The 19,376-nt window shown below is 45.6% G+C and overlaps 1 protein-coding gene across 4 annotated transcripts in view; it reads left to right on the top strand.

Annotated features, from left to right (window-relative positions):
* TUBGCP2 (tubulin gamma complex associated protein 2) overlaps positions 1 to 19,376 on the top strand; it is a 37,426-nt gene that overhangs the window by 13,491 nt on the left and 4,559 nt on the right. For 2 of the 4 annotated variants that reach the window (XR_004841836.1, XR_004841837.1), the window contains exons 10-17: positions 1,546 to 1,726; positions 2,407 to 2,579; positions 3,955 to 4,083; positions 5,643 to 5,763; positions 10,310 to 10,453; positions 11,070 to 11,198; positions 12,023 to 12,186; positions 18,819 to 19,070. Coding sequence is in view for 2 of the 4 variants with exons in the window: in XM_009637534.2 (XP_009635829.1) it covers positions 1,546 to 1,726; positions 2,407 to 2,579; positions 3,955 to 4,083; positions 5,643 to 5,763; positions 10,310 to 10,453; positions 11,070 to 11,198; positions 12,023 to 12,186; positions 18,819 to 18,924 (1,147 nt within the window). In the remaining 2 variants the exon portion in view is untranslated. Of the gene's footprint in view, positions 1 to 1,545; positions 1,727 to 2,406; positions 2,580 to 3,954; positions 4,084 to 5,642; positions 5,764 to 10,309; positions 10,454 to 11,069; positions 11,199 to 12,022; positions 12,187 to 14,312; positions 18,797 to 18,818; positions 19,108 to 19,376 lie in introns of those variants that run through there. The other 2 variants (XM_009637534.2, XM_035893076.1) reach the window with 2 other exon arrangements.

Here is a 19,376-nt window from a genome sequence, read left to right as displayed (position 1 = left end):
GGGTTTTTTTCCTGGAAAAAAAAAAAAAAGAAAAATATAAAATCCTAGAAATGTTGGTTGGGATGGATGTCTGGGAGTCTCTAGTCCAACTTCCTTGGAGGGCTGTTGCCAAAACTAGGTCAGGGCAGCTGTGGCTTTGTCTAGCTCAGTCCTCAGTGCTGGACATCCCCCACCTTTCTCATGACTTGTCCCACAGCTGCATGTCACTCCCACCCAGGAAGGAGTTTCCTAATATTTTCTGGTACGAGGTTGTGGGAAGATCTGAAGATCCATGATTCACTCCTTTGAGACTGATATGTACCTTCCTGCCCTGCGAAAATGACCAGAGAACAAGGGCTTGTTTCCTGAAAGGTTACATGAGCTGTCTGAAATCTGCCAGTCATTAAGGAGATTCTTCCGAGCCTTTCTAATGATTGTCATCCCTCCAAGCCTTCATTGCTTAATAGGGCTGTTCAAAAGACACTGGCTTCCAAAGCTCTGGCAGCACATGTCCTCTGTTGGGCCCGTCTATCTCAATGTAGTTTCAGATTAAGGTGTTGCTCAGCCTCTCTAGCTGGGGTTGATGTCTGTGACCTCCTCTTTGAAACAGGGTCTTTGCTAGATCATTCTTCAGCTGCCCTGTAATCTGCTGGGGCACGAGTGCAGGGGGGCAGGTCGTTGAGGAGGAAGCTACTGAGCTTCCAGTGCATGTGTGCGCTTTGAAGGCTGAAGTGGGATGGTTGTGATCAAACCCCAGGGACCTGTGACAAACAACTGCTTCTCAGTTAAGTGGGAGTACTGTGTCTCTCTCTCCGCCATCCCAGAAGTGTTCGTTGGAAGGGACCAACAACATTGGCATGTCTCTAGTTCAACCACCTGCTTGAAGTGGTATTGTTGCCAGCATTAGGTCAGGTTTTTATCTGGGTTTGCGCTTTAGGTGCTGGTCCTGTTTTTGCTCTGAAAACTGCAGTTATCATGTGTGATCTTTGGCCAGTTGCTAAGTTAATCCTCAAACTTTCCTCTGAGCTATTTCCAAGCTCCTGGCCCACTGCAATTAACTCTCTCTGGTGCCAAGTGAAAATTAAAGATTATGCATCCTACTATAGCAGAAGTCAGTGCAAGTACCTGGAGTACTTAAAAAATCAGCACAGATACTTGTTCATTCAGAGGAGTCCAAGATTCTGCTCTGAATTGGCAACTGCCTCTTGGATGGATCTGCACACTGTGGAGGTTGGGGGTTGTTCAGGATAGCACTGTGAGTCTTTGCCCAGCAATGTAGTGCTTTTTTTTTTTTTTCTAATGTGCATTTTTCAAGGAAAAAAAGAACAGCAGCAGCCCTGAACTGACTGCACAAAAGCATCCTGACTGAGGTTGGAAGGGAGGAGGGGACATGCATAAAAGACTAGTCTCCAAACGGGTTATTTATGGATGTGTGTTCTGTATGAAGAGGAACATTTTGTGATCAAATCCAGTAGTCTGGCTGAATTAATTGCTTTTGTTCCTTTAGGTTTAATATGGATTAGCTTTAAAAAACATAATCAATTGTCCCTTCATTTTCTTGAGCAGATCTATAAAACACTATTTCCTGATGGATCAGGGGGACTTTTTTGTTCACTTCATGGATCTCACAGAAGAGGAACTTAAGAAGCCTGTAGACGACATCATAACTACGAGGCTAGAGGCTCTGCTTGAATTAGCCCTGCGAATGAGCACAGCCAACACAGATCCCTTCAAGGACGATTTAAAGGTAAGAATGAATGTAAGCAGAAGATAATTGAATTTGAGCAGAAGGCCTGCCATGATTTGGGAAGATCCGTGTGCCTGTAAGAGCCTGACGAATGTTCAGTGACGGAAAAGAGAATTGATGGCTGTCATTCTGTAGACCACCTCTGGGTTAAGTCCTCCTTCATCCAGATTAGCAACTGGCAGCACCCACCCTGGACAGGTGGCTGCATTTTCTTGCTGGTGCCTGAACACAGAGAAGGTGCTTTTGGGTGGCCTCAGGATGAGGTGAAAACAGCAGTGTGTGTCTCGTGCTTGTTCTCAGCTTGGGTGCTCACTTTGGAGTAGAAGAAAATACCTGATTAGAAGGCCTGCCTACTAATGATTGCGTATTTTACAGATGTGAAGCAGCGCAGAGGCTGTGCCTGGGGAGTGTGAGATCTGAATAGACCTTACAGACGCCGAGGGCAAGGCAGAGCGATCAGTGGAGTAGTATGTTGTATGCTGATTGTTAAACACTACAGCAACACTGCTCTGGTGTCTGCTGCTGCGCTGTCCCGATCGTACCACTTACTATTGCTTCCTAGGTTGGCCTGATGACTTGAGAGCGACTCTGATAATTTATACTTCTGCCACACATCTGTTGCTATGCAGTAGCTGTGAGTATCCTGTGGCTTCATTTTTTTTCCTGCTCTTCCTTTATAGATCGACTTGATGCCCCATGACCTCATTACACAGCTCTTGAGAGTGCTGGCCATAGAAACGAAGCAGGAGAAGGCCATTATCAGTGCAGATCCCACGGAGCTCACTCTCAGTGGTCTGGAAGCATTTTCCTTTGACTACATTGTTAAGTGGCCTCTGTCCCTTATTATAAACAGGTAAAGTATCAAGCCACTAAAGGAAAAAAAGGCAGAAGGTTTCGCATGGGGTTGAAGCGCGTTTTCACACAGCAAAATACTGTAAAGCCTGTAGCTTTAGAGTTGCTGACTAGTAGGGAATGATTTGGTGGGTGTTGAGCCCTGCTTGCTCCACTTGTAGGCTACGCAACATGGATTGTCTCTCCAGTAGAGCCCTACTAGACTGTGTCTGAGGCGTGCTTGGGAAGTCCAGCTTTCATTTTAAGTGGTGGGAAGACATAGAACAAAGGATGCTTTCTCAGCCTGGTCCCTGGTTTTACTTGTGACTGGTCGCCCAGTTTTCATTTGTCACTGGCTTTCTGAGGTACCTGTCCTGAGAATATGAACTCTCACAAGAGGGTTTCCATACAAGAATCGAGCATTTCTCAAATGTGGAGAGCAGAAAAAAAATGCACTTTCTGGTATCCCTGGCTGCAGACTAGAAGGATACAGTCTGTTGCTAGAATTTCTGTAGCAAGCTGTTTTGCATTTAATTTGAGTTATTTGGGACTGAATGTTCATTTTTCTGCAGGGATTTGTCCCCTGCTTCCCTGGAGAAACACTGGAAGACCTGCTACTGTGAGCCAGGGCAAACGGGACAAGCAGTGTTACGTGAACAGGATGACAGTTGTTGAATTGTTAAATGCCAACAATTAGTTTGTCCTTTAATTCCCTCAGATGACACAGTGGGACTTTTCTAATAACCTGATGCTTTTGAAATTATGTCTTTTTCCTTCAAATTGGGTGTATGAGCTCTGATGGTAGCCATGGAAGTGCAAATACTATTTGGTAAGGTTTCACAAACTGTATCGACTGGAGCTCTGTAGACACCTACACTGAAGTGTCTGAATGCAGACCCGAATCCAGTCCCTGAAGCTATAAATAAGCATCCCCATCTGTTTCTGACAGTGCATTGCTGGCAGGGGAATGCTGCCTGTAGCTTGGTTACAGCTTTTTCCTCATCTTTTTGGAGAATCCTGGTGAATTGTTTTGGTGATCGTAGCAGTCTTAGTGCAGTGGGTACATGACCGCAGGCTTTCAGCCCTCCATCCCACCCTCTGCATGAGTGACCTTTCTGCAGGTAGCTTGAGGGAATTGAAGAAGGAGGCTGGAGATGTACCCGCTGGCAGGAAATACGGAGGAGGGACTCCTTGGAGAGAGATTCTTTGGGATGATTACAAATGTGATTTTTTTTTTCCTTTGGTTCGAATTGTTTCAGTGTGGATCTGTGTGTGTCTGAAGGCGTAAGGAACATGTTGTGTAAAGTCTCTTTGCCTTTGAGCAGCCTCAGCCTTCACAGCTTAGTCTGTCAATCAGAACAGGGCTTAATCTGGATGGGTTTCTCCTTTCTTTCCAGGAAGGCACTGACAAGATACCAGATGCTTTTCAGACACATGTTCTATTGCAAACATGTGGAAAGACAGCTGTGCAACGTTTGGATCAGCAATAAGACGGCCAAGCAATTCTCTCTGCATTCAGCTAAGTGGTATGGCTTTTTCTTCTGCTGGATCAGATGTGAAGTTTTGGGTTTCCTTCTTGCTAGTTAGATATGTTGTGACATGGATCAGATAATTTTGATGTGAAAAAGATACTTAAAAACTTCTTACAGGCTGAGAGAGGCCAAAATACAACAATTTGGGTTTCAGTAGAAAGTGTCTTCTCAACAATCTTCGTGCTGCTTGGCTCATTCCTCTTTGTTGGCGTGAAGTTCTGAAAAGGAAGAGATGGTCTTTAAGGTTAGCTCATTATGCACTGAACAGTTACAGCAGAGGACATCTGTGCACACACTGTCTTGGTCGTGGCTTTAGCATCAGCAAGATTAGTGAGGAACCCGGTAGTTTAAAAGCAACATCCTTCTCTTCTGGCCAGACCACTAGCAAGGGACTCGTGACCTTCACATGGCTTGGCTAATGTTTGGGGGTTTGGTGTGGTACAAATTGAATAAGGTAAAATTGGTGGGGAGTTTTCCCAGGAACTGATTCTATCGTGTTCCATTTGTGAAGGTAGATTTTCACCTCCAGATCTGCACTCCAGGTGCTGGAGGTACCTCTTTGGAGAGCAAGGCAGACCTCCCAGCACGGTGAGGCAGTCCCTTCTGCCTTGCAAGTGGCACTTTCTTGTGACAAGGTGACCTCGGCTGCCTTGGCGCTGACCTCGGCCAATGTGACTGCAGCTCTGTTTCTCCTGTAATTGTAGAGGTTTTAGCAGAACCAGATCTGCGTGGGTCTCTAGTCCAACCTCCAGCTCACGGGATGACTGTGATCAGCAGGGGACAGGGTGGCCGTGCTTGAAAGCCCCTAGAATGGAGAATTGGAAAACAAAAAGTAAAATTCATGGGTTGAGATAAAGACAGTTTAATATGACAGAAAAGGAAGGGATAATAATAATAATGATAAGAGAATATACAGAATAAGCGATGCACAGTGCAATTGCTCACCACCCACTGACCGATGCCCAGCCAGTGCCCAAGCAGCGGTTCCCCCATGGCAACTCCCCCCAGTTTACATGCTGAGCATGACGTCATATGGTCTGGAATACCCCTTCAGCCAGTTGGGGTCAGCTGTCCCGGCTGTGCCCCCTCCCAGCTTCTCGCTGGCAGGGCATGAGAAGCTGAAAAGTCCTTGACTGGTGTTAGCACTACTCAGCAACAACTAAAACATGAGTGGGTTATCAACATTCTTCTCATACTAAATCCAAAACACAGCACTATACCAGCTACTGGGATAAAAAAAAAATTAACTCTATCCCAGCCGAATCCAGGAGAATTTAATATTAAAATTTTAGTTGAGTGTAAGCAAATATTCAAAGTAATTGTCCAGTCTACAACAGGTTCAAACCTCTGACTCTGGCAATTGAGGAAAAGCCATTTGAATATGTGAAAAATTATCAGGGATTGTTTGCATTAACTTTATAATCCCTCTCACACTGCAGCAGTGAATTTGCTAGGACAGAAATATTTAGCTCTGCTTGACTGTGCAAGCCTGGTGATAAGTTCTCCATGGCATTTGCTAGCTCTAAGTTGTGTGGGTGTAATTTCTCCCCTAGGTTTGCTGGTGCTTTCACACTGCGGCAGCGGATGCTGAATTTTGTACAGAATATCCAGTATTACATGATGTTTGAAGTGATGGAGCCAACATGGCACATTCTTGAGAAGAACCTGAAGTTGGTGAGTGTGTGTGCTTGAGACCAATTGGAACAGAAGTCTTAAGTTATAAATTTAATATAGGAAAAAATGCCTAATTTCAGTTACTGCAGGTGACTTAAACATTTTGTTGGAGGCACTTAAAGTTTCTGGGCGCTGTCGTTCTTATCACACTGCAGAGTGCTGCTGTTCTACATCACCTCTTTGCTTATCAGTCATATATCCCTTTCCTCTGCTGCATTCTCCTGTCTATGCCCAGCTCATTGTCTGCACCCTGTCACGTAAAGGTCATGTCCTGCTTTTTTTTTAGACAACTATGGAAAAGGAAGAAGGATGCGTGGTGCAAAGATCATAAACAGGTCCAGACATCTTCAGTTGATTCCTTGGCTGTCTTACAGGCTCTTAAAAGCCAAGTCTGTGCTTTCTCTTTGGTGAAGCTGCCAAGGACTGGCACGTTAGGACTATCTGTTATAGAACAGGGCCTTCCTTATTCCGGTCACTATCCCACATGTACATTTCCACTGCAGGTGGGCAAGGCTGGAGAACTTTTCCGCTCTGGTGGTATCATAGAATCGTTTAGGTTGGAAAAGACCTTTAAGATCATCAAGTCCAGCTGTTAACCTAACCCTGCCATCCCGCCACTAAACCATGTCCCTAAGCACCACATCTGCCTGTCTTTTAAATCCCTCCAGGGATGGGGACTCAACCACTTCCCTGGGCAGCCCATTCCAATGCTTGATGTAATGTTCTGAGCTGTGGGATTTTCCAGGTGTGTTACAGGATATTTCTGGTTCACTAATCCAAGTCAGTGACTTTTCAAGAAGTTAACTCTTTGCAAAAACTGCAAGAATCAGTTTTTAATCTCCTGATGGCCATGTGAGATGGCTTTATTATCTCACAGAGGAACACATTCTCAGCCAGCGTCCCACCTGCCAGTTTTAAACCAAGAATGAGAAGTCATTGGAATTTTACCTTTCGGAACAGTCTGTTCAAGAAGCCCATAAAGGTATTCTCATATCTGGTTTCATTCGTGCCAGATTTGTTGGTTCCATCCTTAACAACAGAGAAAAAAATCTGTCACCAACAGATCAAGGGCTATTCTCCATCTGCCTAGAGCAAACCCTTCTCTCTCTTGATTTTGGTTTTGTTGGTTTTTTTGGGTTTTTTTTTTTTACCCAACTGTAGTAAATATCCAGGCTTTGGGGGCATACAGAGTTACTGTGGAAGTTCGTTAGACAAGTGAAGGATGATGCCAGAGCACCGGCAGATCTAGCGAAAGCCACAGCAATGCTGCAAATAGATGTTGTCTTCCTTGCCATCAGTCTGGGCCCAGCCCATAGCTTCTTCCTTCCCTGGGAACATGTGCTGGAGCCAGGGCACTGGTTGCCTCACCTCTCAGCACCAGTGGACCTGCCTGGCTTCTGCTGGTTTCTGGCATACAAACAAGTCTTTGTGGGAGGAAAAAATCAGCAGAGATGTCATCTTAGTTACTTCTGTACTGCTGCCTAAAACAGGGGCAGAGGTGTAGGCTGCCTGCTCCACATTACATAGCAAATGTCTACACTGGGTCCTGTGTGGTCCTAATGTACAACCATTTTGTGTTCTTCCATTTTCAAGTGTTTGCAGCAGTCCGGGAGGGCTGTGTTGTAGCTGCAGGGATGCGTTGCATGGGCTGCGGTATGTCGTGAAGGTCTGTGACAGTGCTCGAGGGTACAAAGCTTGGTGGAGTAGTGTTGGAGGACTTTGCCAGTGAGGGAATCTGACCTGCTGCCATCTCCTCCATGCCAGAAGACAACTTGAGAAGGCCCTTAGGAAGTACTATCCCTGAGCTTTGTGTGACGGTTGTCTTGATGTATGGCACTCAGCACAGGCAAGGGCTGTGCCAGGCAGTGAACTTGTGTTTAATTAGAGCAGACGATCAGTGATCCATTCCTCAAGCTTGCTTATTTTGCAGTGTAACCTTTGTGATGGCTGTAGTCCTTTTCCTTATCCCAAGGGATACTGTGTTCCTCATGGTCCTTCTCAGCTTCCTTACCTACTGCAGTGCTGCTGTGTTGGGGCTGGTGTTAGGGTGCCGCAGCTACTGTGAGGGAAGAGGAGGCAGATGTACATCACATTATTATTCTTCCCTCTGGTAGTCATCCTGTGATCAGGTGCTTCTGGGTTGCAAATCTTTTTCCTCTTACACTGTGAAGAGCATTTATCTGATGTACCAAACAGCCCAACACTCCTTCTGCCATCTGCAGTAAGCCACAGCAGCTCTCTTGGCAGCTCTCCAATGAGCTTTGTGAATCTTCAACATCAACTGACCCTGTCTTAGTTTCTGCCGCATACTGAGGAGTTGTTCTGGGGTCACCCAATCATCATTTTTTGATGCTCTGTCATCCTTTTTCCTGGGGAATTCACAGGAGGTGTCAGGTCTAGGATTGTGAGCATCTCTGCATACTCTTGGCGAGGACTTCAGAACAAGAAGAGGTTATATGTCAAGCTCCTGGATGATCTGAGAGAAGTGTACTTGCTTCTTAATTTTGTTGTAAGATTAGGTTTGCAAAATACAGTACTGTTTACTTTACTTGAATTGAAGCACTTGAACAAGTTATCCTGTCCCAGGTTCTTCCCTACTGGTTTCAGATAGCGCTTCCTTTCCATCTCTGCTGATTCCAGATGTCCTAGAAGGGGCTGTTAAACGCAGCGGGCACGTGGTCTGTATTGGCGGCATCCCCTGTTCAGAAGAGACAACCTCCTGACTCCAGAGTTTTTGCAGAGACTTTCTGTCTGAAGATCCCGCTCTGCTTTGGCTCTCAGTCATTGAGTTTCTCTGTTCCTTCAGAGGTATAGTGGTGTTGAAGCATTTTTATTTCAGTTCCAAAAAGGAATTTGCCAATTTATACTGTTTCTTGGAGGAATCCAGTCCCAAGAAACTTCTATCGACCAAACCTTTTTGATAGCCCAAGTGGGCAGAATTTTTTTTCCTTGCTGTGGAACGTCTGTGAGTCACTTCAACTTGCCAGAGATGTGCAGATAGCAGGTATAAAGTGACCTTGCTGGCACTGGGGAAAGGTGTTTTCATGCCTGTATGTCAAGAAGGAGATCTGTCTGTGCCTTCACCATACACTTCTTCACTCCTGAAACCTTGAGGGCTGCTGCAGTGGTTTGGAGAGCATTTCTATCATTGTACATGAAGGGCTTCTCCAAGTAATAGTGCAGTAGTAGCGACTCAAAGATGCCCGTGATGTGAATATGTACACAAGTCATTACTTGAAACTGAGGAAGTTTTTTGGCAAGTTAGCAAAGTCTTTGAGATGTAATCCATATGTATGCTTTCCTCCCATCCTCATCAGTGTCCTTCAAGGCTTTTAAATCTCTGGGAGATGGAGCATGCCCTCTACCAGTGCCAGGGCAGGGAAGGTCTGGCTCTAGGCATTGTTGTGATATGGGCACCTGTGAGTCCAACATATCAACACTGCCAGCTAAAGAAGCTGTTTCAGGCAGCCACTTTGTTATGCGGCCCTTTAAAAGGGCTGCTCACCAAGGATGACATATCCCCAGCTGCTGGGTAAAATCTTCCTTGATTTAAATAAAGGCATCATTTATTTCCAAGCAGAGGATGCAGAACTGGCTCTTTAACCTCCGTAGCCTACAGACTGGGGTAGTTTTTTCCTTTCATTTGCATTTTAGGAGGGAAAAGGATGATCCTCACTGGTCTCATGTAGTGCCTTACTCTGGTTTTCTATTTGTCAGACTTCTTTCCCGTGCATTTCCACTTGACGTTAAGGTGCTTTCTTCCTAAAAATATAACTGGTATCTTTTTCATCTTCACAACATCATTGTCTTCAAGACAACTAGCATCTTCATTGCATTAGAAAGCGGCTTGTATCCCTGTTCTGTACTAGTTGTTCAAAAGGTTATGGGGGAGTTTTTTGGCATTGATCCTGATGGAACAGTGCGGACACCTTGGCAGTTTTAGTCCTATAGTTCCTTCCAAAGCTTGACTTGTGTTCTCAGCTTCAGCACATCCCATAGTTGTACAGAGTGAGAGGGGGGTTTTAATCTATCATTTGAAACTTGAGAGAGCTGGACAAAAATCTTACAGGATCCTGGCAACACTACATGCCCCAGTTCCTTATTGTGCTCCTAAAAAAAAGTGTTTCTGAACAACCTGTATGTTTTAAAGCCTCGTAAGCTTACTGACATTTAAGGTTTTTTGATTTATTTTTCTCTTTTCTACTTATTATAGCTACCTTTACTGAGATTGTGCACATAACTCCATCCTGAGCCTCCTTTCCAGTGGAGGGCTTGGATGATTAAAGAAAGCATCATTTGGCTGAGAAGGTGATGTGACAAATCAAAGGTAAAAAGCCTGTGAAGGGCTGTTGAATGCAGTAATGCAAATACAGTCTCCATCTCAGGATGTTTCTCAAAGCTGGAAGGTACATGAGAAGTATCTCAACATGCTCTAGAGCATGTCTGAGAGGTCACTGTCAGAGGCAGGATGCTGGGTTAGAGCTTTGGTCTGGTGCAGCACAGCAGTCCTGGTTTGGTTTCTCATTACTGTATCATCCTGTCACAGGCATCTAATATTGATGATGTCCTGAGCCACCACACAAGCTTCCTGGATAACTGCTTGAAGGACTGCATGCTAACCAACCCAGAGCTGCTGAAGATCTTCTCCAAGCTGATGTCTGTCTGTGTCATGTTCACAAACTGCATGCAGGTATGTACAGCCTCCCCGTATTGACCATGCCACTGCCATCTGCTTTGGGTGCCAGCCAGCTATGACAATCCCTTTTTTCAACTCGACCCCTCTTGTCCTCAGTGCACGTGGAAGAGCCTCTGTTCCTCCCACCAGCAGGCTTTAGAGCTTGACTGCTCAGACCCTCATCCTTTCTCCCAAAGGGTTTCTGTGGCTTCTCCCTCCACAAAATTCTCTATGCTCTTCTTTTTCAGTGTTGGGATCAGTTTCATATGAACCAAATTACCTCTCTCCAGCCAGTCCTGCAGCAGAATTTGAGGTGTAAGTTGTAGGGCTCTGTAGTTTTTAGCGTGCTCTTTTGAGGGTCAGGCGAGGACTGGCGATTGGGCCCATGTAGACTTATCTCTGTGGGCACATGCTCTAGCCAGCATCTCAGGGAGCCCATAGCTTTAAAAAAAAAAAACATCTTCCTTTGGGTTTAGGGAGCTTTGCGTACTAACATTGTAAATTTAATCTCAGAGTTAGCTTTCATGGGAGTTAGCTAGCTGCAGGGCTAGCAGAACTGAGTCAGCCTCATGCTTTGCCATAGTTGTAAAAATGGGATCTAACCATTTCCCCCACCCTCTGCCCTTCCAAGAGGTTCACCCAGAGCATGAAGCTGGATAATGAGATGGACCGGCTCACCTTAGAGCATGGCACAATGCTGGGCCCGCCAACAGAGGAGGAGCGTGCTGAAGAGACTGCGAAGAAGAAGCTGACTAACAAGGTGGGACACAGGATGGTCAGCTGCGCCCTTTTCTCTCTGAATGCTGCTTGGGGTGCAGTCTGGTCAGGGTGGCTGTCCTGCCTCTTGCAGACAGACCTTCTGAGTTTCTAGAGCACCTCTGGCTCCAAAAGCAGAATCTTTGACAGATTGTGCGCATTTTTGAGGGCAGTGTGGAGCGCTGATGGTGTTCTCAAAGTCTGCTTTGAAGACCCTGTCTCCCACAGCAGTTGCTGCACTTGTTTTTAAGTACTTAGTTGTATTTTCAGCTCTGCAGTAGGTACCCACATGCAGGCTTTCTGCAACTCAAGAACTTTCTTATTTGCATAACTAGCATTTTTTGATGCATGATCCAATAAACTGTCGGGTGTGACTCTTTGCAGCCCATCCCTTTCATATCTGGGGTATTTGTCTTGTCCGTATTTCTTTGTCTCAGTGCACACGTGCTAATCTTTGGCACACAGCTGGTGGGGTCCATCACACTGCAAGGCAATCAGAGTGCTCCAGAGGTTACAACCTGTCTTGAGCAACACACACCTTCTGCTTTCTGCCTTTCCCTCCTGCTTGAAAATAAATAATGACAGCATATATTTGAGTATAACTCTACTGGGATCTGCTCTGGGATTCTACCAGATAGCCATAGCAAGGTTTTTTAACCACCAAGGACCTTGCAACTGTTCTGAAGGATTTATTTCAGTGGCCGAGTGACTGTTAAGTTTTGTGGCAGTATTTTTGAGTATGTTAGGAAATACAGAAGGAATAATTGCATCTCTTTGGCAAGTACAAATCGGCAAACACATGGGACCACTATGCCTTTGTCTTGATAGCTTTTAGCAGAGCATGCCGACAACCTCCACCTGACATCTGGCTTCGAAGCAACAATCAACAAATTTGATAGCAATTTCTCAACACATCTGCTGGACCTGTTGGACAAACTCAGTGTTTACAGCACCAATGACTGTGAGCACAGCATGCTCAACATCATCTACAGGTGAGCTGATATTTTTCTCTCAGTAACTTCACCTCCTGTGGTTCCCAAATTCAGCTCAGGAAGAATAATTGCTGTTTGTAACTGTGTGTGTCTGCCCCATCAATGAAAACACTGAAATCACAGGAAATACTGCTTTGCGTTTCAACCCAAGGCTGTAAAAAAAACCCCCCACATTCCTTTGAATTATGTGAAATTTGTCTATTAATATTGTAAATGTAATGCAAGTGTTAGGTTTTGGGGGGATTATGTCACTGCGTAGACAGTGAGTAAGCAGATTCCTGAATACAGCCTAAGTATTCCAAGAGAACTCCATGAGAAAAACATGCAAGGGATTGATTTTGTTTTAAGTTCATATCTTGTATTTATTTAAAATAAGCATCCCTTAACATGTTTTTATTGTGGCCTCATCCATGCTTACAAGCTGCTTAGAAGTAAAATTTCCTCCAGTAATACCTAAAAGTCAGGTACACAAGGTACACTGCAGGGAGAGAGAGAGAGATGGAGATCTAGTTTTTGCTGCAGGGTTTATAACCTCTGAGTTTCTTTTTCTATAAGATGAGATGCACCAGGCCTTCTTTGGAACGATTAGTGTTTGGTTTTGCTATAGAAGTCCTACGTATTAGTGTTGCTGGGCTTTTTAAGGCCTGTGTTCTAGATTGCTGTAGCATGGAGGCACCTGCCCCAGTACTTCTAGCTTTGAAGAACCATAGATAACGCTCCAGGAACATTATCCCCAGTTGAGCACATGTGCTGTGCAAGCCAATTGCTTCTCATGGTGATCCTTCCACCAGCGCTTTAGGAGCAAAACAGAAATAACTGCAACTATGGAGCTTGCTGCTGAGAGCAGCTTTTAGTGTTCGTGGCTGGAATATGTTTTTCAAGAGCTAAGCACCCATGAAACCTAGCAGCCTGCAGATTGGAAATGTTCAGCTGAGGCATGCATATAACCACAGAATAAGAAGGCAAGCGAGAGATGGGAGTTGGCATATCTTACTTCAAAGGGTCACCTTGGTGGAAGTCACGTGTAAGAGCTGCTGGTTGCCAGCCGCCTCACGCCTGGCAAAGACCGTGAATGCTTCAGAAATGCTGCTTGCAGACTGCTAAGCACATACAAAAACCAGTTCATTTTCACAGTGGCTTATTTTTCCAGTGGAGAGGCAGGATGCATACTGCATATAAGCATAATTTTAAGAGGCTAAGGTTTTCATGAATATAAAATGTTTCAATACCAACACTTTTTTCGGTGCTTGCTCTAAGGCTGTAAGCCTAGTAGACACATTTGCACTGTTACAGGCCGTGTGAGCCTGGAACGCTTGAGACTTACCTTCGTTGCTGTCAGAGAAAGCAAAGGGGCACAGAAAACAAAGCCATCCTAAACATCCATTAGTTTCTTCATGCTCTCTGTAAGCTGGTGTGTAGCCTTATTTTCCATGTGTAAGCAATCGTAAACAGCTCTTACAGAACTAGCTGGAAATTAAGGTCAGTTTTAGGTGTCGATTGGGTTTCTTTTATCTTTTTCTGAGGAAAAAGCATTCTTTTAAGAACGCTTTTCATCTGAAGTTGTAATGCTTTTCAAGGGTAGATACGCTAGAATCAGTTGTCGGCGATACGTAATTTTGTTCATAAATGTGCCTGATAACTGGATAATCACATTTTCTTTCTCCCCTTGGTGCTGTAGGGATTCGTGCCCCAACCCCTTTGATATTTAGTACGGAACAGAGTAGATCCTTACTTAGTTCTTTTTAACCACGTAGGACTAAAGGGTACTTTGAGCTTTCTCCTCACTGCTTTGTCCTCTGTTTCATTTTGCTTTATTTAAGTGTAGTCGTATTGCTCCTCTGCTTTGTTTGGTCTCTGTGAACTGTACTTTTTGTTGGTCGTTCTCATCCTTTAACTTAATCTTCAGGAAAACCATAAGAATGTTAACCTGCAGCCGTTAAGTTTTGTTCGCTGTCCCTCTGTACCAGATGTCTTTTATGGCTGGCTGATAACGCTTACACCTCTGTTGACATGTGCTACACCTGAAAACAGAGAGAGAAAATGTTTCAGGGGTGGGGTTTTTTTGAAGCAGATTGTCGCCTCCTCATGCAGTGTCTCTTGAAGCTTTCATTGTCCTTTTCTAACAGCATCTGACAGGGCTGACCAGGATTCCTGGTAACAACCATTGCAAACACTGTTTTGTGAAGTATTCCAGCAGGAGACTGGGTTCCAGTTGTCCTTTACTTCTGAGAACTTCTTGACCAGCAACTACCGTGCATTTACACAGCTCCTGTCCTCCTGTGTTAGTATCTGCTGCTGTATCTGAGATGTGGTCACACAGCTGAGACCAAGGTTGAACACTAAAGCCTGTCATCCCTGTTACCATGGGTGCTTCCAGGAGTGGAGTCTAGCCCACCAGCTAGAGAACTACATGTCTTTGTCTTCTTCCTTGTACCATTGTACTCCTTATTTAAGGAGGACAGGGTATACTCATAGGCATCTGAAAGGAAGTGCAGTGCCACAGGACTGCTTGCTGCTCTGAACTCTCCTGCTTCCATTCCCTGTCAGAGCAGGAGCCTATCTTCCTACCACCAGAACTGCCCTTGTTGGTTGATACTCAGTCCCTGAAATGGGAAGGTAGGTGAAGACCCCTTCTCCACAGTCCTAGTAACTCTGATTCACTCCATTTCTGAAGTGTCAGAGTCAGAGATCTCCTTCTTATCTTGGAAACTCTTCCAAAACTTTTTCTGTGGCTGTAAGTAGAGGCCCTGACTGTACAAGTGATTGCTGTTCCTTTCAGGCCTAACCAGGACAGCTAAGTCTCTGCACATCCTTTTAGGAAATGATGGTGCAGCTGAGCAAGGCATTCTCTACATTTTATGTCAGCCTTCATCTGCCTGGGCATCTCTGTTCATCATCATTGAACTGTTGTAGATTGCAGGCAGGGTCCCTCTGTAGAAAAATTGACAGGCCGAAGGTATTAAGCTCTTAGGGTCCCCTTGCTGCCATCACCCCTAGGTGTCACAGCAGCATACAGAGTTAGGCTAAATTCAGGGATCAAGACCACAAGCAGTTGAGTCATCCAGGCAAGAACATTTGCTCCTCCTCAGTGCTCCAGCCCTGCCGCCTTCTTTATCAAGCACGCACATTTTTATCATTACCAGTACAAATTCTAACAGATGGGCTTTTTTATGATGCTCCATCCAAGAGATCTTAATGGCAACTAACTCCATGATCCAGCTGCTTGGACATCATTCCAGGTGGCACAGGGCATGGCCAACACAGTGTTGAAGACCAAGTTGCCTGCTCCTTTAATAGAAAAGCATCATAACCGCACAGTCCTTGAGTCTTGTAAAAAATGTGTGGAAATCGTCCCATTGGTGTGATCACCCAGCTCAATCCAAGGTTGGAGTTGGTTCTCAGGTTACTCAAGAAGTCAACAACGTCAAGTCCTCTACCAGTCTTTACGCCATGCAGCAGCAGAAGTCCCATGGCCTTCCATCACACTTTATCACATGTGATGCCAGACATTCATGTAAGGCCTTTTCTGGCAATAGCTCAGGTGGTGGCCTCCTTCCAGCACTGCTCCTACACTTACCATCAGAGGTTCACCCCTTTTATCGCCTCCCCACCCTTGTGTCAACTTTATGCTTCTACCAGGACGGTGGGACAAACTGATGCTGCACCATGGAGACTGGCTGTGTATCTTGTTCAGTTGTGGGTCCATGGTGCTATGGAGCACGGTGCCATGGTGCATGGAGCTATCTTCTACCAGATGCCTTTGTGTTTCACAGACCACATGCAGGGTTAGCTGGTGCTGGAGCTGGCTCTTCCAAATATGGAGGGGTTGGGTTTTGCAGTGAGTACTTCCTGCATCAGGAGAAAGGGGAAGTATGGTGATTCAGGCAGGTTGTGAGAAAACAAAATGTTTCAGTTAGCAGTTTGCAACCGAGAGTGGTGACCAGCTATTCAGAAGAGGGTCTGAGTCCTTTGCCCCCTGGTATTTCCATGCCCCAGTTCTGTTCAAGGGCTGCAGAGGAAACACTGGGTCTTTATGCCATCAGGACTGGCATCACCATCGAGTCCCCCAGTTTCGACTGTCTGGGACCACATGAGTCTTCACCAAGATGTTGGACGTAGCTGGACCTTTACTGACAAACCAGATGTCCCCACTTCCTTGACTGAAATACTGCATGCTAGCAGGCCATGCAACAGAACATGTCTTCCCATTCCTACAGGCTGCTCGGTAACGTTTTAAAGAGTGGAAGTCCCACGGTGAGTGCCCAGACGTGACATTTAGCTCTCATTCAGTCTGTAGAGATTATTGGATCGAGTCCCGGACTCTATGGCAACAGGAACCCAAGAACTGGAGCGGAGACAGTTGCCATCTGAAATAACATATTTGACAGAGACGGAAGAGTTTATAAGACATACCGGTCTTTTCTTAAAAATTATAACCTTTTTATATGACTTCTTTTCAAGCATGATAGTCAACAGGTACGATAGAAGACAAACCATCCCTTTTATTCGTAACTCTGGTTCCGTGCTTTCATTTATGTGATCCTGGTTAATATTTATTCAGTTTACAGTACTGAGTAACTGGGGAACAATCATGGTATTTGTAGCACCAAACAACAAAAGACAGAGATCCAGAGGGTTTCCTTCAACATGGGGAAGCTCACACGTAACTCGCAGATCTTCAGTGTGCTGAAGTCCTGCTCAGGTGCCTTGGCTCCATCACTAGCAGTGCTGACAGAGGGGCGGCAACCGCAGAAAATCTCCAGAATCAGCCCTTCGCATCCCAGTAATGAAAAGGAGAAGAATTACAGCTTAGAGGCCTACGTCAAAAGGATTACTTAATTCCAAATACGTAGAAATCTTACCCATCAAGTGCTGTTAACACTCATCGGATATCCTTCCTTTATCAGTTTGGAGGAAACAGCAATGACCGAGCTTTAGAGTAAGACCGGTAGGACATATGAAGTGATGCAAACCCCAGTGAATAACAGTTCCAGCCACAAAACAAGAAACTGAAGCGTAAGCAGAGTTTGAGGAAGCACCACACAAGTACTTCAGAGATGGTTATCGAAGATCATTTAACCCTAAAAACATAGCTGAAAGGGAAGCACATTGAAATCTGCAAAGCAGATCCTCAAAGCGGGGATGTGGAGGAGTCCTGGCTTGTATTTGAATCAAAGCTTGGTAAATATGCCTGCCCCAGTGTCAGGCTTCCTTTGTACAACACTTAAAGGACGGGAGGAATAAAAGCTTTTCAACCAGGAGAGAGCAACAGATAAATTCCATCTGTCGAGGCTCTGTTTTCTGCAGTCACCAAAAAATGTCAAGGAACAATTTGTTGCCGTTTGTGTAAGGTTGTTAAGCAACATGAAGCTCAAATATTGTGCCCATTCATTTAGTATTGGAGCAACTTAATTTGAGAAATGGAGAGAGTAACTTTTGTGTGATTCACAGGCTTATACTGACTGTTGCTTAGCGTTCCCAGGACACACGTTTTTAATGCCACATCTTAGTTGGCTGTCTAGTGCAGAGATCTGCCTAAGGAAGGCCAAAGCAGGCATGGAGCGGGGTGGTTTTGTGGCGTTGTTTTGGATTACGAAGGAGACGGGATTGTGATATTGCTGATGTTGCCCGCTTTGGAGAGGCATTCACAAGCATCAGCAGTACTTGTGATTTTGGCTGAGCGCCTTCCAACCAGTTACTTATCTTCTTGAATCGTGAATCTATTTGAAGCATATTCGTGTTAGCAAGGAGGTAGTGGTAATGGAAACTGCAACTTTTCATGGTGGTTATGGTGGATAGCATGGTGGATTACATATGGGAATTAATACTGGAGTTCAGTGGTTGTGAACTGTGGTATTAAACCGTGGTGGGAAGTGGCCAGGAAGGTGCAGAGATGGAGGAGTCCTCACCCTTGACACCTTGTCCCCAAGTGACATGTCTCCAGGGTTGTGTGGTCAAGCTGTGGCTCTGGAGAAGAAGCTATGAGCAATTGGTCCTTCCCAATGTATTTTGGTCCTTCACGATGTATTTTATACACCTGTAAAGAACAGGTGAAATTTAGCCTGTTGTCAAGGGACAAGCACAGAAGAAGTGTCACCAACAACACCCGTGGCACAGTGCAGACATCCCCATCTCACTCTGAACAAGCCACTGTGTCCACCCAGCCCGGGGCAGTCCCATGCAGGGGTGGCAGGTCTGGAGCTCGCTGCGGTGTGGCCATGTTCAGCTGATGCCCCAGGAGAGGTTTCTCCTCCGGGGCCGTGGTTGGGTAAGGGCAAGGCTATGCTCAGCAGGGTGGGCACGGGGAGCGCGGCCGCTTGAGAGGTCTGTGCTGCGGAGCAGAGCCCCTTGCTGCCCAAGCAAGCACCCTCCCCTTCTCCCCACCGCGAGACTTGCTTTGCTTCACACTCCTCATTTCAAAGAACTTTGTCCTAAAATTCGTCTGGCCTTATGAAGGAGTTTATGTCGTTGGATCCCCTTGCTGCCCGTGAGTGCCTCAACAAGCACGTGCTCTGCGGCACTTGCAGCACCGGGCTCTCGGGGGCCCTGGGCAGCGTGTTTGGCTTGCTGCGTGCCACTCAAGTGGTGTTGAGCCGGCAGGCTGCTGAAATTTCGGGGTTTTTGTCTTTCAGGCTGGACTTCAATGGGTTCTATACAGAGCGCTTGGAGCACATGTCTGCCGAGCGCAGCCAGAAGGCAGCTCCCCTGCTTCCCCGCCTGGCCGTACCTGCCCAGTGAGGCCCTGCTGCGCCCCTTCTGCACCCGCAGACAACAGACACCCACTTCGAGCTGAGAGTACTCAACCTCTACATTCTCAGTGCGAGCTGGAAACAAACCGTAAGGGTTGGCCCGGAGAGGCAGGGGAATATTCAGCCTCCTGAAATGTACGTAACGGATTTTCTCTTCCAAGAGGCTTTTCTTAAGTCCTTTTTTTTTTTTTTTTTTTACTACATTGTAAAATGATGTATTTGTGTGTTGTAAAATAAATTACAAAAAAATCAGGTTTACTTTGTCTGTTAACAGAACTCAGGGTGTAAATTAGTCTTTTAGGTGACTAAATTTGGGCTGGCTCACAGAGATCTGGCTGAGCAGCCATGCGGCATTGTTTTGGGAGGGGAGCCTAATTGGGGGGTTGCTGGAATGAAGCTGATGAGCTGCTCTGGCCGATGAGATGGGGTTTGCAGCTGATG

The sequence above is a fragment of the Egretta garzetta genome, unplaced genomic scaffold (genome assembly GCF_000687185.1).
Source record: "Egretta garzetta isolate BGI_Z169 unplaced genomic scaffold, ASM68718v1 scaffold234, whole genome shotgun sequence".
Lineage (NCBI taxonomy): Eukaryota > Metazoa > Chordata > Aves > Pelecaniformes > Ardeidae > Egretta > Egretta garzetta.
The sequence above is the reverse complement of the archived record's forward strand: the minus strand, read 5'-3'. Positions and strand labels throughout refer to the sequence as shown.